Raw genomic sequence first — 23,207 nt, forward strand, 5'->3', positions numbered from 1 at the left:
TCAACAGGGGACAGTGACACCAAACTCACGTCCTGGGAGAGAGACAAACCTGTGAGGCTGAGCCAGCACAGCGAGGGTCTGTGCCGAGGCGTCCTCGGCCTGGGCTGCCCAGAGCCAAACGCTCCAGCGCGGAGCGCGTGTGAAATTTGTTCACCAGCAGGTGTATTTGTGTGTTACGTGTAAAATTTAAAAGACATTTTTTAAGCCCAACGGTGACTCGGGGAAGCCGGCAGCCAGACTCACACGTCGACACGAGGCCCTGGCGGCTTCTCCAGGACTGAGGAGTCTCCGTCCCTCCTGAGTGGGGAAGGAGCCCCCCCCCAGGGGCAGAGCAGAGGCTGGGTGGGCTCTGGAAGCCGGACGCTGACTGCGGCCCGAAATCACTCCGCAAAGGCAATGTCGAAGCCGGCCCCCACGGCAGCAAGCCCAGCGCGAATGTGGTCAGAGGGCGGGGAAGGCAGACAGTGTGCACTTGGATCTGCAGCCAAGATCTCACCCGGAGATGGGGCAGCGCCTCCCCTCCGTCGCCAAGAGTCCCCTCCCCGGCTCGGCCGCTGGGGTGGGAAGGGCCCCCGCGTGTGCTTGGAGGTCACGACCCAACTGCAGCCAAGGCTCTCAGCAAGTCTCCAACAACGGAGCCCCCAGAGTTCGCAGAGCACCGTCTGCAGCAGGCCTGTGTTTAACACGGGGGAGGGCGGCACTGCGGGGACAGGAACTGAGTCACCTGTGCAAGGGCCACACTTCCCGGAGACACGTGGGCGGTGCCGGCAGCCCCTTGGCCTCCCAGGTGCCTGGCCGGGAGATAAAGGCCACTGCAGTTGTCCTGGGGCTGGGGACAGGGACGTGAGGGTGCCCCACCCCGCAGTCTTCATCGAGGCTGGAGGAAGCGACACCCTGGGTGTCCTCCTGCGTCCCCCAGCCGAGCGCCGTGTGGACAGAGGTGGAGGCCGCCCAGCGGGAGCTGGCTATGCTTCGATAGCCTCGTTCTTCCCGACGCACGGCACTGAAGCTCGTCCGATGCGAGCGTTGCCCCGTCCTCGGGGACATCTCCCACAGATCTGAGACTCCCTCAAGGCACCGTAATGGTTTTTCCATTAAGAGAAACAAACAGGATTAATCAACTGCTTGTTTATTCCCTACTGTTCAGCAAGGGGAGCTTGCTCCTTCTGGGGGACACAGGAAGAGAAGAGAAAAATATATCTAACGATAGCCTGTTAATGCTCCTTGTTTAGGAATTCGCTTGCTTTTTATTTAAGTATTGCCGTGGTTTGAATGTGTCCCCCAAAAGTTCATGTCAGGACTCCGCGTGCTCCCAGAAACGGAGGGCCACGGCACTGACGCGTCCAGATTACCTCTCGTGACATTTTTCAGGAGCAAAAAGAGGGGCAGAACAGGAAATCCATACAGCTGCTGTATCTGAAACGAATGAACGCGTTTACCTGCCGAAGGGGATCCTCCTCTAATCTCGGTGCCAGCGTCAGGCAAGAACAGCAACATCTATAAGCTCCTGTAAAAGTGTCACAGCTCCTCGACTTGGCGTCTGAGCCGTGGCTATTGGGAATCTCACCTCGCATTTAGGGTTGTGGTTTTCTTCCCTTTGTTCCTCTTGTCACGAAACTGGCCAAAGTGTTTAAGTCCCAGACATCCAATCCATTAATTATTCTTTTATTTAATATGTGGCTCTAATGGGCCCCTGTCCAAGAAGAACTCGGGACAGCTCACGGAAACCAGAGGAAAGCGTTGCGGACGCCAGCACGCCTGTAACCTTTCCAGAGAAACCGTGCTCTGCGGCTCTCACTGTGGGAACGGCCAGGGGATCTTGTCAAAGTCGGGCGCGGAGCCCAGCGGCCTCGGCCAAACGGTCCTTCGGCACGTCACGACACCGATGTGTACGGCGGCCAAGCCCACCCACCCCACGCCTCCCCTGCTCGCGCCTCGCTTGGCGGGTGAGACGGACGTTCCTTCCTTCCTAACTGAAGCTGAGAAGCTGCGGTTCTCTCTGTTTAGCGTCTGGGCCGACAGACCCACAGGCAGAGAACGAAACCCAAATGCCCGGAGTGGAAGCTACACCACCGGCAGGCAAGACACATTGTCCTCTGCGTTCTGTCTTGTGTGCACGTGGTCCCCAAAGCCAGCGAACGCAGTTTTCTAGGTCAGAGCAGACGGTGAGGTCCAGAGCCACTGGGCCCCCCAGCACCAGCCCCTCTGCCCGTCCATGGCTCAGGGTTTCCGCGGGACTCGGGCACCAGCCCAGGTCCCTGTGGCAACGGCTCTGGAGGCTTCGGGAAAGGGCCATGGTGTTTAGGGCTTGGCGGGGCCTCCCCCAACCTCCCCCCAGACGGATTACGGACCCGGGATCAGAGGTAGAGACAGGTGAGGGCCGCGTGGGTCTGCCAGGTGTGGGTCCACCTGCACCGGCAGCCGCCGCTCAGGGGCCAGGTGGGAGGTGACCCCCTCCCCGGCGCTGGCAGACACCGAAGCGTAACCGATACTCAGCCCACATCCATCTTCCCGTCCTTCTGACCAACAGAACCAGCTCTGCTCACGGTGGCAACGTGCCCAGCTGAGAAACTCCAAAATCTACCTGTGGAGCCCGGAGCTCTCTCCCAAATTCTAGATGCATCTACACAACATCTCCACTGGGATGTTCCCAGGACTTCCAAACCTTGGCTCCCGCCTCAGTCCCAACACTGCAGCCACCTGTCACCTTGCCCAGTGGTTAACGGACACTCTGTCCATGTTCCGAGCCCCCAGATCTTGGGGACACCCCATGTTGACTCTGTCAGCAAGTCCCAACAGCAGATCTGGACCTAACTTGCCTCTGCACCCCCAGTCCTGGGCAGGGCCCCACCCACAGCACAAGCCTGTGGACACCATAGTCGGTCCCTCGTCCCTGTGCATGGAGGCTCCAGTGGCTCCCGCCTCACTGGGGGAAAAGCCAAAGCCCTCACCGTCACCCCTGCCACGGCCCTCCTCACCTGCCTCGGCCCTCCTCACCTGCCTCCTGCAGCCGTTCCTAGACACACAGGTGTGCCCAGGTGTGTGCTGCTCCCCCCAGCTCCTCCGTGCTAGAGTGCCGTGGCGTCAGCCCAGCTCACAGCAACCTCAAACTCCTGGGCTCAAGCGATCCTCCGGCCTCAGCCTCCCGAGCAGCTGGGACTACAGGCATGCGCCACCATGCCCAGCTAATTTTTTCTGTATATATTTTTAGTTGTCCAGCTAATTTCTTTCTATTTTTTAGTAGAGATGGGGTCTTGCTCTTGCTCAGGCTGGTCTCGAACTCCTGACCACAAGCGATCCTCCCACCTCGGCCTCCCAGAGTGCTAGGACTACAGGCATGAGCCACCGCGCCCGGCCTAAAGGACGTTTCTTGAAGTAGAAAGGAAATGGTCAAAGAAGGGACCTTGAAACTTGGGTGTGAAGGAAGACGGACTTGAAGAGAGGACAGACAGCCTGTCGCGTCCTCAGCAACTCGGCCCCAGGCGCCCCAGATCCGGAAAGGCCTCGAGGCGCCTCTCTCGCAAGCAGGTCTCACGCCCTCGGGAAGCGCTGCCGGCCCTGGACCTCACGCCGCGTCCCTGAGCCCCTGCCAGCAACGGATGTTGACGGCAACATGCTGTGTGGGGCTGGGATCTGAGCCCTCTGGGGGACACAGACTTCAAACCCAGACTCCGCCATCAAAGGACTTTTGGTCTCACGGGGACGCAAACCACGAATCCACAGAAATACATTAGAAATCAAAAGCATTAAAAAAAAAAAAAAACCCGACCTCTGAAGTTTCTTCCTGCTCTAAACTCGTAGGATCTGGGAAGCTCCTGTTTGTTTTTCCTAATACTTTTTATTTCCTGACAAAGTTTTAAAGGTTAAAATAACAGAAGCTCATGCTCCACCGTGCAGACAGAAGGAAAAACAGACAAACGCGAGCGAAGAGAGACAGGAAGGAAGGAGGGGATGTGGTGTCTGGGACGGGCAGGTGGCAGCGCAGGCAGAGAAAAGTGACGATTTTCTGTCTCATCCCAGTGCGCCGCGCCGCGTCCCCACAAAATTCACGTCTACCTGGGACCTCGGACTGGGACGTCACCTGGAAACAGGGTCTAAGGTTCGAGAAGAGATCGTGCTGGGTTAGGATGCGCCTGAGTCAGGCAGTGCCCTGACCGGGCCGGGAAGGGCAGGGACACCCGGAAGAGGAGGCTGGGCGAGGACGAGGACGAGGCAGAGACCGCGGTTGGGCCACCAGGAGCTGTGGGGCCACAAGGACGGACGGACGGAACCCTGGGCCTCGCGTGAACCAGCCCTGCCCACACCGTGAGTTCGGACTTGCGGCCTCCAGAATCAGAGAGAATAAATGTCGTTGTTTTAAAGCCACCAAGTCGCGGTGACTTGTCACAGCAACCCTGGGAAGCTACGGCAGCAGCACAGAGCTCGCCTTCACTGCCGTCTGGCCGGTCCCCCCAGCTGTTCCTGGCTCGGTGGCCCGTCCCCTCCCCAGCCTCCTCCAGCCCGCGGCATTTCTCACACTCCAAGCCGGCTCCGGGGCGAAGCACAGAGTCTCCCTCAGACGGCAGCGGGGCTCGCCGGGTGGCACGTGTGGTTCTCCAGGCCCGTTTGTCACAGCGGGTGGAGCGTGTGATTATCCCCGTGACAATTTCCTCAGCCCGGAAAACTGCACCCGCGTTGCCAAAACACTGTCTCCCTCGACTCTACCCCATTGCTCTCATCGCGTGGATGGTATTCATCTTCCACCCCTCCCCAGCCTCCCCTCCCCCGCCTCTTCCCCAGCCTCCCCTCCTCCCCAGTCTCCTCCCCAGCCTCCACTCCTCCCCAGCCTCATCCCTAACCTCCCCTCCTCCCCAGCCTCCTCTCCCCCAGCCTCTTCCCCAGCCTCCCCTCCTCTCAAGCCTCCCCTCCTCCCTAGTCTCCCCTTCTTCCCAGCCTCCTCCTCAACCTCCCCTCCTCCCCAGCCTCCTCCCCAGCCTCCCCTCCTCCCAAGCCTCCCCTCCTCCCCAGTCTCCGCCCCAGCCTCCCCTCCTCCCAAGCCTCCCCTCCTCCTCAGCCTCCCCTCCTTCCCAGCCTCCTCCTTAACCTCCCCTCCTCCCCAGCCTCTTCCCCAGCCTCCCCTCCTCCCAAGCCTCCCCTCCTCCCCAGGCTCCCCTCCCCCCAGCCTCTTCCCCAGCCTCCCCTCCTTCCCAGCCTCCTCCTCAGCCTCCCCTCCTCCCCAGCCTCCCAAATCTCAGCCATTTGTCAGGTGTCAACACGTGTGAGTCCCAGACTCACAGCAGAGTCGCAATGTCACCTGGCTGTGGGGACACTGGTGTCTCTGGCTCTCCCCAGGGGATGTTACTCCCCCTCCGCCCTGGGCCCCGGCAGCCGTGCTCAGGTCCCTTTGTGTGCGGAGGTGTGTGCTTTGTCTCACTGTCTCCCATGTGGTCCCCGCTAGACCCAGGGCAAGTGACTGTTCCCCAGAGGGGCCCCCCGGCCTCCCGGCCCTGCCAGGGCCCATCAACTGCCCACAGCAGAGCTGCGGCTTCTGCCTCCAGGTCTCTTTCTGAACGACTTCCCAGCCCAGGTGCCTCTATTCATGGAATATTTGTGTGATAAGTTATTTGTCCCCAGGCCCCCGGTAGGAATTGTTCCCAGATGTTCCCCTCCTTCATTTCAGTGTCGTCTGCCTTGTGATATAACGCAGCACAAAGAGAAAAAGATGCCCAGCTTAAAACAGCCCCAACAACGAGCGGGGTTTGGGCAGAGCCCCGACTCCCCCGTGGCGGGTCTGAGCTTCACGAAGATGCTCTTCACACAGACAAAAGGCGCGGCCGTCCCAAGCGGCCCTTGTTTTCGCTGCCACATCTCGGAGTTTCCCCACGGCTAGGAAACCTTCTCCCTGGATTGTAAACCAAAGAATAACCTCCAATGTATGTCTGAAGGGAGTTTACTCTCAGGGCAAGTCTGCGCACACCCGCGATTCTCGGCGTAGGGGGAGATGTTGTCACCACACGATCTGCAGGACGGGACTCTCAGGCTGGAGGATTTGCAGATCACCAGGAAATTTCAATTACAGGGAACCCCAGGGGACCAAGTCAGAATCTCCTGGGAAGTGTTAATACTTTTATTTCTGTGAAAATAATGGTGCAGGTTTAGAAGGTTATAAAATTCTGATCTACTTTACAGCCTGGTTCTTTGGCCGTTAATAATAACAAATCATATTTGTGGCCCCAAACTCTTTGATATGGCCCATTAAAATGGTGCTATTTTCCATGACAGATGAGCAGTTCGACTTAGAAAAGAAAGTAGGAATTTGACAGTCCACGATTCGCATTCTAGAACTGTCTATGGAGAGAACCGCTGTGACTCTCCCCGTATTTCTGTCCCTACGCTTTGTTTTGCATTTTCCCACATTTGCTACTCTGTAAGTTCATAAATAAAACAGTTTAACCCAAACTTTCCTAGGCCTTAACCACATACAAAATCTCTTTTCCTACGTCTCTTTTGCACAAATTCTCTTTTCCTAAGTCCACAATGAATATCTAAAGTCTTCCCTTTGAAGTTCTCTTCCCACATATTAAAGGATAACATTTGAAAAGGTAAATTGTGACTCTCCTACAGATACAAAATGAACACATATGAAAGATATTATTTAACCCATTAATGAATGAAGGAACAGCAAGATGTGACTATCAAAGGAAAATTCAATGAGCCCTACACGCGTGGGGCCATCACGGATGCTGGAATAAACCCACTTGATAGATACAGAACCAGAGAAACGGATCCACACCCACAGGGGACAGTCAACTGAAGCTGCGCCAGACAAAACTCACATGTCGGTGGCTGCGGATCATCTGAATTCCTGTTTGTAGTCTAGAACTTGCAGAGTTGTAAGGGGCACAAGGACACTGAGGGGACAACAGACCCCGTCAAAGACCCAGAGGACCGGACGATGCCTGGCGTCCCCTGACGCACTCGGAACCTTCCTGTTCTATTTCAAAGTCTTCCACAATTTTTCCCTCCACAAATTAAGTGTAAGTTTAAAAAATCTAACTTCCCATGCAAAACAAACAAAAAAAAGGACATGGCCAAGGTTAAAAATTCAATGAAATCTTCATGCAGCAGAAACGGGGCAGAAATGCAAAGTGGCGGGTGCAGGGGAGATCGTGTCCCAGGTGCAGTGACAGAGACAGGCGGGCCGTGAAGGAGGGTGGCCCCTGTGAAGGAGGGACGGGAAACAACACGGGGTGAGTTCTGTGCTGGCCCCGGGCTCCAGCCTGAGACCTCGCAGGCAGCGGAGCAGGGAGGGAGGCCCCGACGGGACCCGGCAAAGTCCCCGGCACTTGGCTGTCCGGGGCAGGTGGCCAGAGAGGAGACAGCCACACGGAGGGAGGGTCCTGACCCTCTGCGGAGGCCCCTCGAGCTCTGAGCACAGTGAGGACCGGCGCACGCGGTGAGGAACCGTCCCAGCGCAGGGAGAGGACCGCCTGAGGGGACCACAGGGAACTCACCCGGGGCCAGGAACAGCCCGAGCCCGCTGGCCCGGGAGCCTCGGCACGTGCAGGGCGATGGCACTGCCCAGAAGGGCCCGGCTCGCTTGGGGAGCGAAACCTGACGTAGCCCGGCAGCCAACAGCTCAGCAAAACAGTGAGTGAGCGGAAAACGCCAGACAAGAAGAGAACACACTGAACAGCTCCATGTATATAAAGTTCTAGAAAATGTAAACAAATCTATAGTGAAAGCACAAGGATCAGCGGTTGCCTCGGGATGGGGGCAGGGGGGGCAGAGAGGGACAGGAAAGGGGTGCAAAGGGGACCCAGGAAACCTCAGGGGGTGGGCACCTTCGTCATCCTCGTCGTGGTGATGGTTTTGTGGGTCTACACGTCGAACGCTTTAAACGTGTGCGGTTTATTTTTGTTGTTTCCCAGCGCGCTGAGCCGTGGAAGTAGGCTGGGCGGGGCCTTGCTGCGGGTGGGGCTGCCGTGGGGAGGGGCTCGGAGCCCGGGGGTGGGACGGACAGGGGGACGGGACCGGGGGTGGGGAGTGAGCGCGGCAGAGATGCTCCGCTCAGCAGCGTTCAGGACACGCAAGTTAAATCCTCAACCAGATTCTACTTCCCACCAGTGGGACCGGCGCGATTCCGTCTGACAACACTCGTGAGCAACTCAGCAAAAGTCGGCGAAACTGAAGTTTTCCTGCCATGTGACCCAGCACCCCTCCCCAGCCCACAGTAAACCGCAGAAGTGACCGTCCGTGGGACAGTGGCTGAACCACCGTGGAGTAGCCACGACACGCGGCCACCCGGCCATCCCGTGTGCATGTTCAGCTGACTGTTGAGATTCCCCCATGTTGATTAGTGAAGTTCCAGTCCACTTACTTTGGCTGCTGTTACAGAAAGTCTAAAAATGTCTAAAATTCTTAAAATCAGTCTTGCTGATGAGGTTATTGTGGGGTGATGGCCAATTACTTCTGAGATGATCACCTGTCAGGCCCAGGGCACAGAAATCGTTTCGGGTCCTTTCCAAATGCCTGTGTTTGCTTCTCCGGAAAGGCTTTTACTCGAAGGATACGCATCTTCCTCATTTGGCAAAGCACTTCGGCAGAATTAACCAGCTTGAACAAACAAAAAGCGTTTCCGAGACAAAGATAGAACGTAATGTGCGAGGCGGGTGCGTGTGAAGACGGGGGCTGCGGGTGCTTGGGGGCAGGAGGCGGGACTGGGGCAGAGAGCTGCCGGGGGCGCAGGGCCCAGCCTTGTCTGTCGCTGGGGGGCAGGTGCCCAGTCCAGGGACGGCTGCAGGGAAAGAACGAGCAGAAGGACAGGAAATGACGCCTGGGAAACCGGCACAGCAGCAGGGATGGCTCGGAGACCCGACAGAGCACAGCCCAGGCGCCGTGCGAGAGAGGACGCTGGCCCTGCCGCACGGCACGGTGAGCGCACGCTTCCCAGGCCTGGTGGAGGCCCACAGACGTGCTCTGCGCAGTGAACCAGGGCTGAGGACCCTGGAGCCTGGATCCTGAATGTGCTCGGCACACGGGGTCCTGTCCTCGGCGAGGGAAGATGTGGGAGCTGCTGCACCACGGGCAGGGCCAGTTGCCATTGCTCACACCTGCACTTCCCGGGTGCTCACACCCACACCTCCCTGGGTGTTCCCACCTGCACCTCCCAGGGCATTCACGCCTGCACCTCCCAGGGCGTTCACACCTGTACCTCCCAGGGTGCTCACACCTGCACCTCCCAGGGTGCTCACGCCTGCACCTTCCCGGGTGCTCACACCTGTACCTCCCCGGGCGTTCACAACTGCACCTCCCAGGGTGCTCACGCCTGTACCTTCCCGGGTGCTCACGCCTGCACCTCCCAGGGTATTCACGCCTGCACCTCCCAGGGTGCTCACGCCTGCACCTTCCCGGGTGCTCACACCTGTACCTCCCAGGGTATTCGCACCTGTACCTCCCAGGGCGCTCACGCCTGCACCTCCCAGGGCGCTCACACCTGCACCTCCCAGGGCACTCACGCCTGCACCTCCCAGGGTATTCACGCCTGCACCTCCCAGGGTGCTCATGCCTGCACCTCCCCTGCTGCTCACGCCTGCACCTCCCAGGGTATTCGCACCTGCACCTCCCAGGGCGTTCACGCCTGCACCTCCCAGGGCGTTCACGCCCGCACCTCCCAGGGCGTTCACGCCCGCACCTCCCAGGGCACTCACGCCCGCACCTCCCAGGGTATTCACGCCCGCACCTCCCAGGGCGCTCACGCCTGCACCTTCCCGGGTGCTCACGCCTGCACCTTCCCGGGTGCTCACGCCTGCACCTCCCAGGGTGCTCACGCCTGCACCTTCCCGGGTGCTCACGCCTGCACCTCCCTGGGTGCTCACGCCTGCACCTCCCAGGGTGCTCACGCCTGCACCTTCCTGGGTGCTCACGCCTGCACCTCCCCGGGTGTTCACACCTGCACCTCCCCTGCTGCTCACACCTGCACCTCCCAGGGTGCTCACACCTGCAGAGTCACCTGCAGCTCCCAGGGTGCTCATGAAACCACACGTCAACCCCGCAAAGCCAGCAAGAAGGGACGGCCGCCCCTGCGCACACCAGGCCTCAGCGCACACCCGGGGTTCATGGCTCCGTCCTGGGCTCAGTGATCCCGTGAACCTGTTCACTGGCCGCTTCTGAGCTGCAAACGAGACCATTCTGGGCAGTACATGGACAAACACTTGACTTCAGTGACCTGTGCATTCCAAGGCAGATCAGAAAACACCGTGGTCAACGTTTTATTCCCAGAATTTCCGGCTCTGATTGCTTAGCGTGGGAGAAAGGCAGGCGTGTGGGTTGAGAAGAAGTTTATCACGGAGAGGTCAAGAGTGCATAGGTTGGGCCTGCACCTCTCCCTAAGGCACCAGCAGGCGCTGTGGGCCCGGCCACCTGTGGTCACGTGGCCCCCGACGACCCTGTGCTCTGACAGTACCCAGAGACGTCAGGGACCACGGCCACACGGCTGACCCTGTACGGAGAAGGCCTCGCGCCCTGTGGGTTCAACTGCACAGGGATGTAAATGGCGTCCGCTTTCCCATGCTAACGTCCTAGGGCCCCACCCTGCCTCCCCGCCCCGCCGGAAGCACGTTCTCCTCCTTGTTCCTTCTCCTCTTTCTCACCCACCTCCTCCTGCCCGAGTGCCAGGACCTGACTAGGCACTGGCGTCCCCGCCACCCCGGGAGAAACCCGCTCCCCTGCCGTCCCCGAGCGGGAGGCGGGAGGCTCTGCCCACCCCCAGCCCCGCAGGACGCACCCGGTTCTCTGAGTGCCTGTTTGCCCCCACAGAGCACGGGAGGGACACGCCATCGTCTAAAAATGACCCCTGCCCTGCCCACAAATGAGGACTAGTTTCTCAGAAGACAACAGTCTCTTATGTGAGCTATAAAAAGTTTCTGGATCCACAACCTATCATCATCGCGGGATAAATTACTGATCTGAACCTCGGCTGGGTGGTGCCCGGTTGGGCCCCACGCCCTGCAAATCCAGGGGCTCCAAATCGCCGGACACTCCCTGCACGGCCACTCCCAGGTGCCACCCGCCCCCCTCACCTCCTCCCGGGGGCTGCGGGTTCAAACCCGGGAGCGACAGGCAAGGCCCCCCACATCTGGCGGCACAGCTGCAGCAGCCGGGGCAGGAAGACACGGCGGCGTGGGGAGCCCTTCCCACTCTCCCCGGAGGACTGGCGATTCCTGGCCAGCAGCAGGATGTGCTGAAAAGACACGTGCTCCCGGGGAGGGGAGAACTCGGAGATGACCCGGGGGTCCCACCCACGGCCCTGTCCCCCGGCTCATTCGCAGTCCCGGGCTGACCCCGTCCTCCGCCTCCCGTCAGCAGACAGGGTGCACTATCCCTGCGTGTCGGGCGGGGTGTGGCTGGACAGAGCTCTGTGACAGAGGGACCCTGCCCTCCCGTGTCCCAGAGCCTGGCTGACCACCCACAGAGACCACCTTCCCGCTCTCGCAGCCGGATGCTGCTGGCCGACAGGGTGTCGGGGTGTCAGGGCCATGTGGGGACCCAGGAGCCTCCTTCAGAGCGGCTGGTGCTCTGCCTGTCTCCCTCCCGACAGGGGACGTGGTGGTGACAAGCGGAGTCCCTCCCCAGCCTCAGAGGATGGGGGCTGGCACAGAACGTGGGGTCCCCAGTCTCCTGCAGAGGAGGGAAACAAACCATGGTGTGGGCCACTGTCCCGCAGGGGTGGCTGCTGACAGCCGTGTCCCCAGTGAGGCCCAGCCTCCTCCTGCTGACTCACGGTCTTCCAAGAAGCCCTCGCCCGACGCCCAGAGCCGCATGCGGGCGCGGATGTCCCTGTGCTAACTCCTATCCGAAGGGCTGCAGGGACAGGCGAGAATTCCCGTCCCAGCAGGCTCAGGAGTGTCAGTGCAAGGCCTCCCAGGTGGCTGGCAGCGTCCCCACCCCACCCACCTCCGCCGCTCCATCCAGGACGGAGCAGACTCTTGGGGCTGGGGAGGGGTGGGCAAGGGGGCGGGGCTGTGGTCCCCGGGGCACCCCACGTCAGCCCCTCAGCTGTGGCGTCCTGGCTCCAGGCGGCGGGAGGGGCAGTGGCCCCCACGGTGTGTCCTGGACGTGGGCTCCACCCACAGCTGGCACCTGAGGACAGAAGCTGCCGTGCCCAGGACTGTGGCTCCGCCAGGACGTGCCCCACCCTCGATGGGCGCCGTCCTCCCTGCCTCTGAGGCTGCCCCCCCACTCGGAGAGCGGGACCCCGAGGAAGCCCCTCAGCCGTGTTCCAGAGGCCCAGCCCCACGGGCAGCCCAGGCCAACGCCAGGCAGAGCAGGAACCGGAGAGGACGGAGGGGGTGGGGGGAGAGGAAGGGACAGAAGGTGACACTGCACTTCTTTGTACTGGGTGCACACCTCGTGGACACAGCACCCCCAAAGCCCCGTCCCGTTCCTGACAAATCCTGTCATCTCTTCCCGAATGCACAAGACACGATGAAGCCCCCGGGAGCAAGAGTCCACGGGTCTCAAACTCGGGTCCCATGGGGGCCAGGGAGGGGACACCCACAGTGACACCAGAGCAGCCAGGACCCCGCAGAGGGCAGCCGGCCAGGATGTGCCCCTTCTCAGACCCCCTGTCCTCCAAGGGAAGACAAAAACCCATCCTTTTTTGTGAAATCTCCCGATTTTAAAACATCTGCAAATAATTCATTATTTTAAAGTAGGAAAACGTCTTCGGCCCGGCTGGCAGTCTGAGGCCTTTGCCTGAGCAAAACAAGCTGCTCTCCCGGCCAGAGACGTGGAGGGGTGGGCCGCCCGCCCACCTGCTCCAAGCGACGCCCGCCCCAGCCGAGTGAGTCTGGGGGTTCGAGCTGGGGGATCCGCGCGTGAAGGGCAAAGTGACTCGAGAGAAAACCCTGGACAAGGGAGCGGCTCTGTAATAAACAGTCAGCCTCCCAGGGCCAGATGTTCTGAGCTGTCCCTTGTCTGAAATCTCTGCTGGGAACAAGACTCCTTTGTTTTTTGTTTTTGTTTTCTTTCTGCATCTGCGGCACAGCTAGCGTGAACTCTGCGTGACTTCCTTACAACCTTCCAGAAGGGACCGGAGGGCGTCTAGACCGGACACCTCTCCTCACTATGCCTCGTCCCGGGCCCAGCTGGATGGGCCCAGGGGACTGGGCCGGGAGCGCTGGGGGAGGCGGGCCTGGGTGGTCCCCCGGCCCGGGCGTCTGCACGGCCACCGGGGCAGGAGCCTGGGAGCTGCGAGAGCCGACCTGCCCCCACAGCCCTGGGGACCCCACGGGGCTGGTTCTGCCCGAGGACCCAGCTGGGCCTGCATCTCGGGGCCCTGTCCTCCCTCTTCCGCCTGCTCCTTCCGAGCTTTGCTTCGGGAACATGGAGAAGCCACCAGGTCTCCTCCTCCCCAGGGACAGCCGTCCCTCCCCACCCCCCCGCCCTCCCGCCCCGGGAGTCAGCCTGTGTCTGCTCTTTCTCTTTTTTGTGTGTTGCAAATATTTTAAAACTCAAGAGACGTCACAGGCGGGCAGCTTCTCTGGAAAAACCAGCAGGTCGGGGCGGGAATGCTGCGGGGGCTGAGGGTCCTAACAGGCCAGAGACCGGAATCAGTCCGCAGCCCGGGGCTTGGGGACCACAGGGTCAGAGGAAGGGGGGCCCTCTGCCACCTCTGCCTCCAGCCACGGAGCGGGACGCTCGGGGCTGACGAGTGTCCACCCTCCCCACACCCTGGGCCGCTCGGAGCTGACCGCTGGGGGTGTCTCCGTTCCACGTCTGCCCCCAACCTTAGCATCGGCCCCTCTGCCGTCCGGCCCAAGCAGAAGAAAGATGCTCCCAGCTGGACCACCCAGGAGGGGACAAGGGGGGCTCGTGCCCTCGTGGGAGGCGTGTCGGCTCTGAGAGGCTGAATGGAAGAGGAGACGGCAGCAGCAGGAGGAAGGTCAGAGACCCCCGCACAGCTCGGCTGCCCACCCCCCGGCCCCCCCGGGCACGGCGCTCACAGACCTGCCTGTCCGGGAAGACGCTGCTCTGAGTGGGCGGGAAGTCGAGGGGCCTCCAGGCTGCTGGGTCATCTGAACCCCCAGATAAGGGCTTGGGGACTCATCCCCACATGACTTAACAGTCGGGAGGAAAATCACAGCAGAAGGGGGTCCAACCCCACCTGCTGGAGCCAATGAGACCCTCACCCGTTTGGAGCGCGAGGGTGACGTGTTCCCAGGAGTCTGATGTCACGGGGACGGGAGCAGGGGCAGGTGAACACTTGCCTGGGGTTAGTTGATTTTTAAAGCCCAAATAGGGTTTGCTTCTCTCTTTTTTGAAGCAGGTAAACAGCAAGAAACAGCGTCCTCCGCGGCGCTGGGCTCCACTCCACACTCGCCTCGCTGTGAACAAGCCTCCGAGCGATCATCCTGCCTTCTGCAGACAGGTCGAAAACAACTAACCGGGAGAACAAAGGTCTCATCTACATCATCGTCTCCACCGCACAAAACGTCTGTGCGTCTCCGTGTGGGAGGCATCGGTAGGCCCACATCTCGCAAAATGGACCCGTTTTTCTCCTTTTATTTTGACTTCCCTTAACACTGTCATAATACGGTTTCTTCAGTAAATAATAACAAGGTCACAGTGTTTAAGTGACTGGCTATTGTCGTGTTTCCATGTTCAAATCTGAAACCCACCAGCCGCACGTCACGCCCGGGGCGCCTGTTGGGTCGTGTCCTCGACTAGGTGCAGAACAGCCGGGTCCGGGTCCCCGAGGCACAGAGCACAGAGTCTGAGGACGCGGATAGCGTCCATGTCTATTCCGTGTCGATTGCGCAGAACACCGAGACTCCGCCACCCCCCAGCCCCATGTTCCGACTCCGAGCCCCAGCACCCTGCAGGCTCCGCCCCCGGTGTGTGGTCAGAGCCGGCATCTCGCTTTCCAAGCCCAGCTTCCTGGCTGTCCCAGGACGTGACTGTGTCTGTGGCCAAGGCCGCAGGAATGGCCACGCCCCACGGTCTCCATCAGTCCCAGGGACCTGAGGGCTCAGACCCCGGGGAGACTGAGCCCAGCCTAAAGGGAGCGAGACCTCGGCCAGAGTTCAGCCCAGCCGGGCGACAGCTGTGGCCCGAGACCTCCTTGCACTCGGGTGGCGCGACTGTCGGGGCCTCGTCCTGTGACACTATGCCGGGGGTGGGGGGTGCTCCGCAGGGTCGAGCCCCAGAGGAGCTACCGGATGGGGCGTCCCCGGCTGCCAAGCACGGTTGGCACCGCTGTCGGTGTGGGACTCAGTGCCGGGAAGTCGCCCTCTGGAACGGGCCATGGGAGGAGGGCGGCGCGGTCCAGACACGCTGTGGACCGTGAGAGGTGACTGGAGCCCAAGGTCACCCAGAACGGCGCGGGCTGCCGCACGGGCGCTGGCTGTCACCCTCACACAGTGGCTGTCCTCGCTCTGCAAACTCCAGCTCGTTTGAAGCGATGAGCTTTAGACAAGTGTTAAATTATGGGTCTCTTCTGTGTCTTTTCAGTGTGACCGTGACACACCACAGGTGGTACATGCTAAATTACACGGCATCCGAGCTGCAGATGCTCACGGCCGCGGGGAAGGGGGGTTTGCTGCTCCGCGGACGCAGCCGAGGCTGACGCCCCGCGGCTGCCGTGACGAGGAACGACGTGCTCAGGCCCTGCCCTGCGGGGGAGGAGCGACACCCCCACACACCTGATCCCACGTCCAGCGGCCGGGACACAGGACGGCTCTGTCACGAGGGGCGGCCCAGGAGGAAGAGCCTGCCCACCCCAGGGTGGCTACTCGAGCTCAGGGTCCGGCCGCTGCCCGGGAACGTCCAGAGGGGCTTCCCGCCAATGACTTACTGGTCCTCAATGGTGCCCAGACATGGTGCCCGGCCCGGCCAAACCTGCCCCCACAGCCCGCGAGGGTCAGGTCACAGGCAACAGGGACGTCTCTGGGGTGATTGAATCAGATGTCTTGGCGCAGGGGGAGGAGCCTGGATCATCCGCGTGGGCCCAACGCAGTCACAGGCCCGTGGGGGAGGGGGAGTGAGGACCCTTGGAGGTGGAGGGGGACGGGAGCAGGGGGTGGGGGGGGTGGTTAAAACGTGGTTGGGGGAGATGAGAAGTTCACTCTGAATAATCTGAACTCCGAGCTCTAACTTTTGAGTCTGAGTCTGCAATTCTACTTCCTCCCTCCATAAGCAAACACAGATCTGGCTTAAACATCCAAAATAAATCTTAAAATGGGAAACACCATAGACATTTAACTGAGCAATTCTGCTCCTGAGAAGTCACCCCAAAGAGATCAGGGAGCAGGAACACGGAGGTTGCTACGGGGCCGAGCGTGAGGACGAAAACTGGGTGCGTGACACGGGAGGACGGCAAAGTGACCGTCACACAAGACTGCTGTGGAGTCTGCAGTTACTGGCTGCCGACCTCAGCAACAAACGAACCCCGAGACACTAAGCAGGCACTTTGGGGGGAGGAGGAACCCGCCGAGCTCGGGAAGGAAAGCGCGATGAGACCAGCCACCCTCTGGTGGGTGGGCTGGGCGGGGGCAGGGGCTGCGCCAGAGACAGGCCGCGTGGGGTCAGCCCCTGCAGCACCCCAGCCTGCGGCTGCACCAGGCCTCGGTGTGACCCCCTGTCTGCAGAGCGCAAGCTCCAGAGCCACCCCAGCAAAAATCTTGAAATAAAAAATAAATAAAATAAAAAGAGGCCGGGCGCAGTGGCTCACGCCTGTAATCCTAGCACTCTGGGAGGCCGAGACGGGTGGATCGCTCAAGGTCAGGAGTTCGAGACCAGCCTGAGCAAGAGTGAGACCCCGTCTCTACTAAAAATAGAAAGAAATTATATGGACAACTAAAATATATATATACAAAAAATTAGCCGGGCATGGTGGTGCATGCCTGTAGTCCCAGCTACTCGGGAGGCTGAGGCAGTAGGATCGCTTAAGCCCAGGAGTTTGAGGTTGCTGTGAGCTAGGCTGACGCCACGGCACTCACTCTAGCCCGGGCAACAGAGTGAGACTCTGTCTCAAAAAAAATAAAATAAAATAAAAAGAGCACAGACGGGGCCCACAGCCTTCCCACTCCGACCTGTCCCCTGCAGCCCGAAGGTGCAGATTAACGGACACATTCAGAAATGGGGGCCCATCCTGGGGCCCCGGGAGGGTTTGCCATGGTCCGATGGGGCGGGGTGCTCTCCCCCCACCCCTGGGGTTAACTAGGTGCCCACGAAGAGGCCTCCAGGAGCCCCCTGCAACCCCCCCAAGACCCGGGAGACCACACCCCACTCTGTGCCGGGGAAGGAAGGTGCCCCAGCCGTGGCTGGAGGAAAATTCCTGCACCCTCCTCACTGCGCTTCCCCTGCAGAGCCGAGGGGGACAGACAGCTGACAGCCACTCCCTGCGGGGTCCGCCTCCCCTCACGGGCCCCTCAGCGAGCCAGCGCTGCGGGACACGCCCCCGCAGACCAGTCATTCTGACTCCAGAAGGCAAGCCTCCCCACGTCCTCGGAAATGGGAAAGCGACCTTCAAAAGAAAAACCCCCAAAACCCTGGAGAACGCTTGGCAAAGACAAGCTTTAATTAGCATCCTCTTCTGGTATGATAAACATCCCCCTCCGCCTCGCCTCGAGACAAGACTCCTTATTCAAACACTTTCTTTTTGTAAAAATAGCTCCAGTAACCAACCGTTAGAACGAGGACTGCATTTCAATCCACCCTTTCTTCTTCTGTGGTTTTCAAACCGGCACCTTTGCTACCTCACAGAAGACACGAATGCAGCCGTCACAGCGCCACGGCAGGGCCCACGATTCTCCGCAGCGGGAAGCGAAGCGTCCGCAGGGACCGACTCCCCCCGGGCACTGAGACCGTTCTCCCTCCGGCAAGTCTCCCCGTGAGAAATAGGCCGGAGACCACCTGAGCCTTCCCAAACAGAGAGGCTTTCCGGTTCCCTCTGGCTCCCCGTGTCTGGAAGGCCGAGAGATACATACACGGCCAAGGTGCCCTTAAGATATATCTCTGCGGCCGCATGTTGCTTACTGCTGCGTCCCTAGGACCGTGTCCTTAGGCAATCTGGTCATGTGCGGACATCACAGTGCGCGATGACACACCCCAGACGGCACGGCGGCCGCACACCTGGGCTGTGTGTGGGGCCTGCTGCTCCCGGGGCTCACACCTGTGCAGCAGGTGACCATCCTGAGCCCTGCAGGTAACTGTAACACGACGGTAAACACTTGTGTGTCCAAAAGTCTAAACATGGAAAAGACTCAGTAAGAAATGCGGGATTATAAGCACATGCGACCACCATCGCACACGCGGTTCATCGCTGCCAAACCGTCACTACGCAGCACGTGACCGTATGTTCCCAAAACGCACAGCAATGCCAGGCTCGGTCAGCTGCAGGGCCGGCCACCCTCGAGCCCTGGTGGCTTTGGCACCACTGGAAGCCACCCTCGACCTCCCTCCTGCCGGGGCCCAGCTGCCAACGCGCTCACAGCCGGGCGCCGGCACCAGGCCCAGCCCTCCCCGCAGGCCTCTGCCCCCGACTACACAGAGCACACGAAGGGCCCGGCGGCCCAGCCCCCACAGCTGTTCCCTGCACCCGCTCCTTCCCGGGCTCCGCGGTGGGCAGGGAGGCGCCAATCCCTCCTCTCGTCCGGGGGCCACTTGCTATAAGTCAGAGGACCGTCCACGCGCACGGCTGCTGCACACGCACCAGGCAGCTCCCTCTGGCCTCCGCGGCCTTGTCCCCAAGGCCAACACCGATGACCAGCCCCAGGGGCTTCAGAACAAAGTCACAGGACAGGAACTGCAGGGACAGGACAAGGCCAACCTGAGCCGGCCCCGACGCCACCCATGGTTCTCTGCACTTCACACAGACAACCGGGTGCTGGTCAGTGAACAGATGGGAGGACAGAGACGCCGCGGCCAGGACTCACCAGCGTGTGCCTGAGCTGGACGGTGACGAGCGGGGACCCCGACAGGTTCCGGGAGAGGGTCGGCGGCGGGGAGACCTCCAGGGAGATCAGGGCGCTGGCGGCAGACAGGAAGCAGCCTCTGCAGCTCGCCGCCTCCGTGATCCTTGGGGGGAAACGGGAAATCATCACAAAATGGAAAATAAGCGGAGGGGCGTGAGCGCGGGGACTTGGGTTTCGAATTTAACAGTAAGCCTGAAATGTTGGAGACCAACAGCTTTTTCAGGTGAACTCTGACTCCTACGGGTCAGACCCTGCCGCTCTGTTCAGGACAGACACGGCACCTGCAGGGGACCCTGTGGTTCCGTGTCCAGTTCTGTGACTCGGATTCCGCCTGAATTTCCCCTGATAACTAGATTCGCGCTCTGTGGTCAGTGCCCTGCCTGGGACGGGGGCTGAGCGGTGGTCGGGCTCTGCAGCCCACACACACGTCAGCACATCCAGTCACGTCCCCTCTGCGGGTCACCTCTGCTTCCAGTTGCGCAGGGAAGGCATTTAGGCCAGGCACTGTGGCTCACGCCTGTCATCCCAGCACTCTGGGAGGCCGAGGCGGGAGGATCGCTTGAGTTCAGGAGTTCAAGACCAGTCTGAGCAAGAGCAAGACCCCGTCTCTACTAAAAACAGAAAAAATGAGCCAGACATGGTGGCGCATGCCTGTAGTCCCAGCTACTCGGGAGGCTGAGGCAGGAGGATCGCTTGAGCCCAGGAGTTTGAGGTTGCTGTGAGCTAGGCTGACACCACAGCACTCTAGCCCGGGCAACAGAGAGAGACTGTCTCAAAAAAAAAAAAAAACCCCACAAAAAAAAAACCACCACAAAAAACAAAGAAAGAAAAGGGCAAAGGAGGGCATCCAAGATTACCAGACTCTAAGGGGTCCATCTGGGAACTCTGAAATCAGTGAGGAAACACCAGACTTCCCACATGTCAAGGGGATCAGCTCTGGAACTCAGTCAAAAGTCAGAACCACCACGTGTCCTTGCTATTGAACCAGAGCTAACCCATGACACGCGTGTGCACAGAGGAGTAAAACTCAGTGGAAATCAGGCAGGGGAGGGGAGGGGCAAAAACCCACCTTACGAGGACAGTGATCACCGTCTGGGGGACGGGCACACTCACAGCCCTGACGCAAGCGGCACACGAGTGATCCGTGTAACCAACAACATCTGTACCCCCGCAATATTTTGAAAAAAAAATTGAACAAATAAAAATTAATAAATAAAAATAAAATGTAACCCCTGATATTTAAACGCTTGAGAAGTCAGAGCAAGTGCAGGAAGAAAGCACAGGTCCCGCAACACAATCTCACGCCCGGTCCGCAGGCAGCTGCCCGCCCGTCCCCCGAGCTCTGTGTGTCCCCCTGGGGCTGTGTTGGGTCTCGTCCCTCACTGCCCCAGTCTGGAGCAGCCTGGGCCCTCCCTGGCCACGCAGACCACAGGTGAGCACGACGTCCCCGCTGAGACTGGTTTGGCCGCTTCCTCACCAGGGGCAGCCTTGCTCCGCGGGCGGTTTCGACGCCTTCCTGCCACGCGGCTTCAGGACACGCAGGCCCCCGTCCTGCCCCACCCAGACCACGTCACGTGGCCCGTTGGCTGGTGTGGTATCCTGCGGACGTCCCCATCAGTAATAACAAGTGCCCTGCAGGGGACAGTGCGTGTCCCGCCCCCGACACCCGCCGATGGCTCCTGCCCGAATCCGTCGCTGCACGGAGGCTGCAAATGGTGACTTTCTATCAATGCTCACGTTCAGGGGTTGGCATCACTCTGCAGAGACCAAGCGCGGGCAGCTGGCCCGTCACCCTCCTGCTCGCCCTTCCCTAACACGTCGAGCCCATCAGCCGCACGGCCTTACCAGAGCCCCTGTCCCCAGGCTGCAGTGTCCTCCTCACAGGAGCAGTGGGGGTGACTCCATCTGCGGGAAACGGCTGCGCAGGTGTGTGCCTGGTGCGAGCACCAGTAAAAACTAACGCCAGGTGAAGAGTGGGACTCAAAGGACCCCCTGGGTGCAGGGGCCTGGCTAAGCCCCTCAGGGTGGAGACGGTCGACACCCTCCCCGGCAGCTGTCGCTGGGCCCTGCACGCAGAGACGCCAACTCCGCCCGGCCCAGAGCCCCTCTGTGTGGCCACACTCAGCCCCTGACCCAGACGCCCACCCACGACGCCGTGAGCCCCCCACATCCCGTGTTCTCACAGGCCACATGACGTGTGGAGATTACAGCGCACAACATGAACACTAGATACAAGCAGAAACCGGAACGCTGCCAGCGTGGAGATTCCACTAATCCACTGCTAATCGGGCCTGGGATTTGATAGTTATCTCAAGGCAAAAAGGCGCAGACACCCGATCATCTCAGGAAGTAACGAGAGTGAGCACCACGCGCCGTGTTTGGGAGCACCGGGCGTGGCGTCAACAACCGGCTCCCGCGATCCCCACGGCAACCCTCCGAGATCCGCGCTGTCACTCCTGGCTCAGAGGCGCAGACGCAAATCGCCCAAGTCTACACGGCTAACGGGACGATGGCGAGTGTGGACCCAAACCTGTGCCGTGAACCACACACTAACTCTGCTGCCACAGGACAGGACCCCAGAGACGCAGGCACCCCTGGAGCAGCTGCCTGGGGGACGCTTCTCCAGGTCCATGGTGACGGCGCGGCCTCTCTGCAGCACGTGCTGACTTGAGAACTTGGCCCCAGCGGCAGGTCCGACCTCACGGTGCGCGTGGACAGTACGTTCTCATCGCGGGGCACCTCTGCTCTGGTGTCCAGCATTTAGATTTGCTGCTGACGGACTCGTACTGTCCAGGGTGTTACTGCTGAGGACGGGGTGTGAGGAGGGGGAGCATTTGCTGTCCTGTCTCTGGGCCCTCGGTGTCGGGGGTTGACCCGGGAAGCAGTGGGTTGGGTCCTGGGTCCCGAGGCTCCAGCGTCCTCTCCGCAGACACCTGGGGCAGTGAGGGCGGCGGGTGGGGACAGGCCGTGGCCCCCAGAGCAGGACGTCTCAGCCTCTCCCTCTGCCCACCGCTGCCAGCGCTGATACAACAGGGCGTCTGGTGAAGCTCTACACACCCGGCCCTGGGCCGGCCGCCTGGTTCTGTCAACAAGGCCGTGCTGGGAGACGGCAGCTCCGTTCCCTCGCCTGGGGCCGCCTTCACCCTACAAGGGCGGAGTCTCCGAAAGCCAAAAGCGTTTACAGTCTGGCCCTTCATGAAAGAGCTCACCAGGCCCTGGCGGGAGGCAGGAGTCTGCGTGGCTGCAGAGACTCACCCCCGAACACGCGTGTGCTCGCTGATGCCGTGAGCAATGCTGCTGCCTTTCCTGTCCCGAAGGGGAGGGAGCGCCGGGGGTGCAGCCCCTCACCCCTGCAGGGTCTCACCTCAGCCCACACGGGCCACGGCGACGCCTCACAGACACGCGTCTCGTGCATTTCACTGAAATGCCAGTTTCGTGGCGGAATCTTCAGCAAGAGGGGTCAAGAAAGGTCAAGTTTTCATTCGTGATCTTGGGTTTGGGAAAATTTCCCCCAAATAGTTGAGAAGGCGTCTTTCAGAGGAAAATAGATTGCACTTTTCTTTGACCGTTTTTATGAGGAACTTTAGAAACTGCACCAAGAGTGACGGGTCCCCGCTTTCTTCCATGGCAGGGAAACCTGTCGGGTGCAGCCTGCCGGGAGGGTCAGACCCGGACGGCCCTTCCTGCAGACCGAGCAGCGTTCCGGCCGTGTGTCCAGGAGGAGCCGTCCTCCCAGAGCCTGGGGACCCGACCTCCGTGAGCCGGAGTCGCGGGAGCCAGCTCTGCCTCTGCCTGCCTGGGCTGGAGCCAGCGCAGACGCCGGAGGCGGAGACCGGCCTGGACGCATCCTCGGGGCCCGGCGGGTCCCAAGCACACCTGCTCCCGCCCTGGGCCCTCCGTGCCCTGGCCTGAGCTGGCTTCGCCCGTGTGCCCAACACGGTCCTGACTCGCGGGCAGGGCTGCTGCCTTCCCGTCCCACAGAAGTGGAAACTGAGGGCAGAGAGTCGGGTCACTGTCAGCTGCACACCTCGCGGGCAGCAGTTCCTGAGCCTGCCTCAAAGCGCTGGGCGTTTTCTTGCTGTGACAGTGAAGCACCAAGCATCTGTGCGGAGAGTTCTCCGGCACAGCGTTGTGTATGGGTGTGTGTCTGTGTGTGTGTGTGTTGGTGTGCGTGTGTTTGTGTGTGTGTGTGTGTGTGTGTGTGACGTGCGCACTAGGGGCAGTGTCACCGGGATCGGCCGCCCACACAGG

General features: G+C 60.6%; 1 protein-coding gene across 2 annotated transcripts in view; it reads right to left on the minus strand.

Annotated features, from left to right (window-relative positions):
- Positions 1-23,207, minus strand: part of ADGRD1 (adhesion G protein-coupled receptor D1) — a 90,913-nt gene that overhangs the window by 36,875 nt on the left and 30,831 nt on the right. For both annotated transcript variants that reach the window (XM_069496988.1, XM_069496986.1), the window contains one exon: positions 18,918-19,059. In XM_069496988.1, coding sequence (XP_069353089.1) covers positions 18,918-19,059 — 142 coding nt within the window. The remainder of the gene's footprint in view (positions 1-18,917; positions 19,060-23,207) is intronic.

Source organism: Eulemur rufifrons, chromosome 21 (assembly GCF_041146395.1).
Source record: "Eulemur rufifrons isolate Redbay chromosome 21, OSU_ERuf_1, whole genome shotgun sequence".
Taxonomy (NCBI): Eukaryota; Metazoa; Chordata; class Mammalia; order Primates; family Lemuridae; genus Eulemur; species Eulemur rufifrons.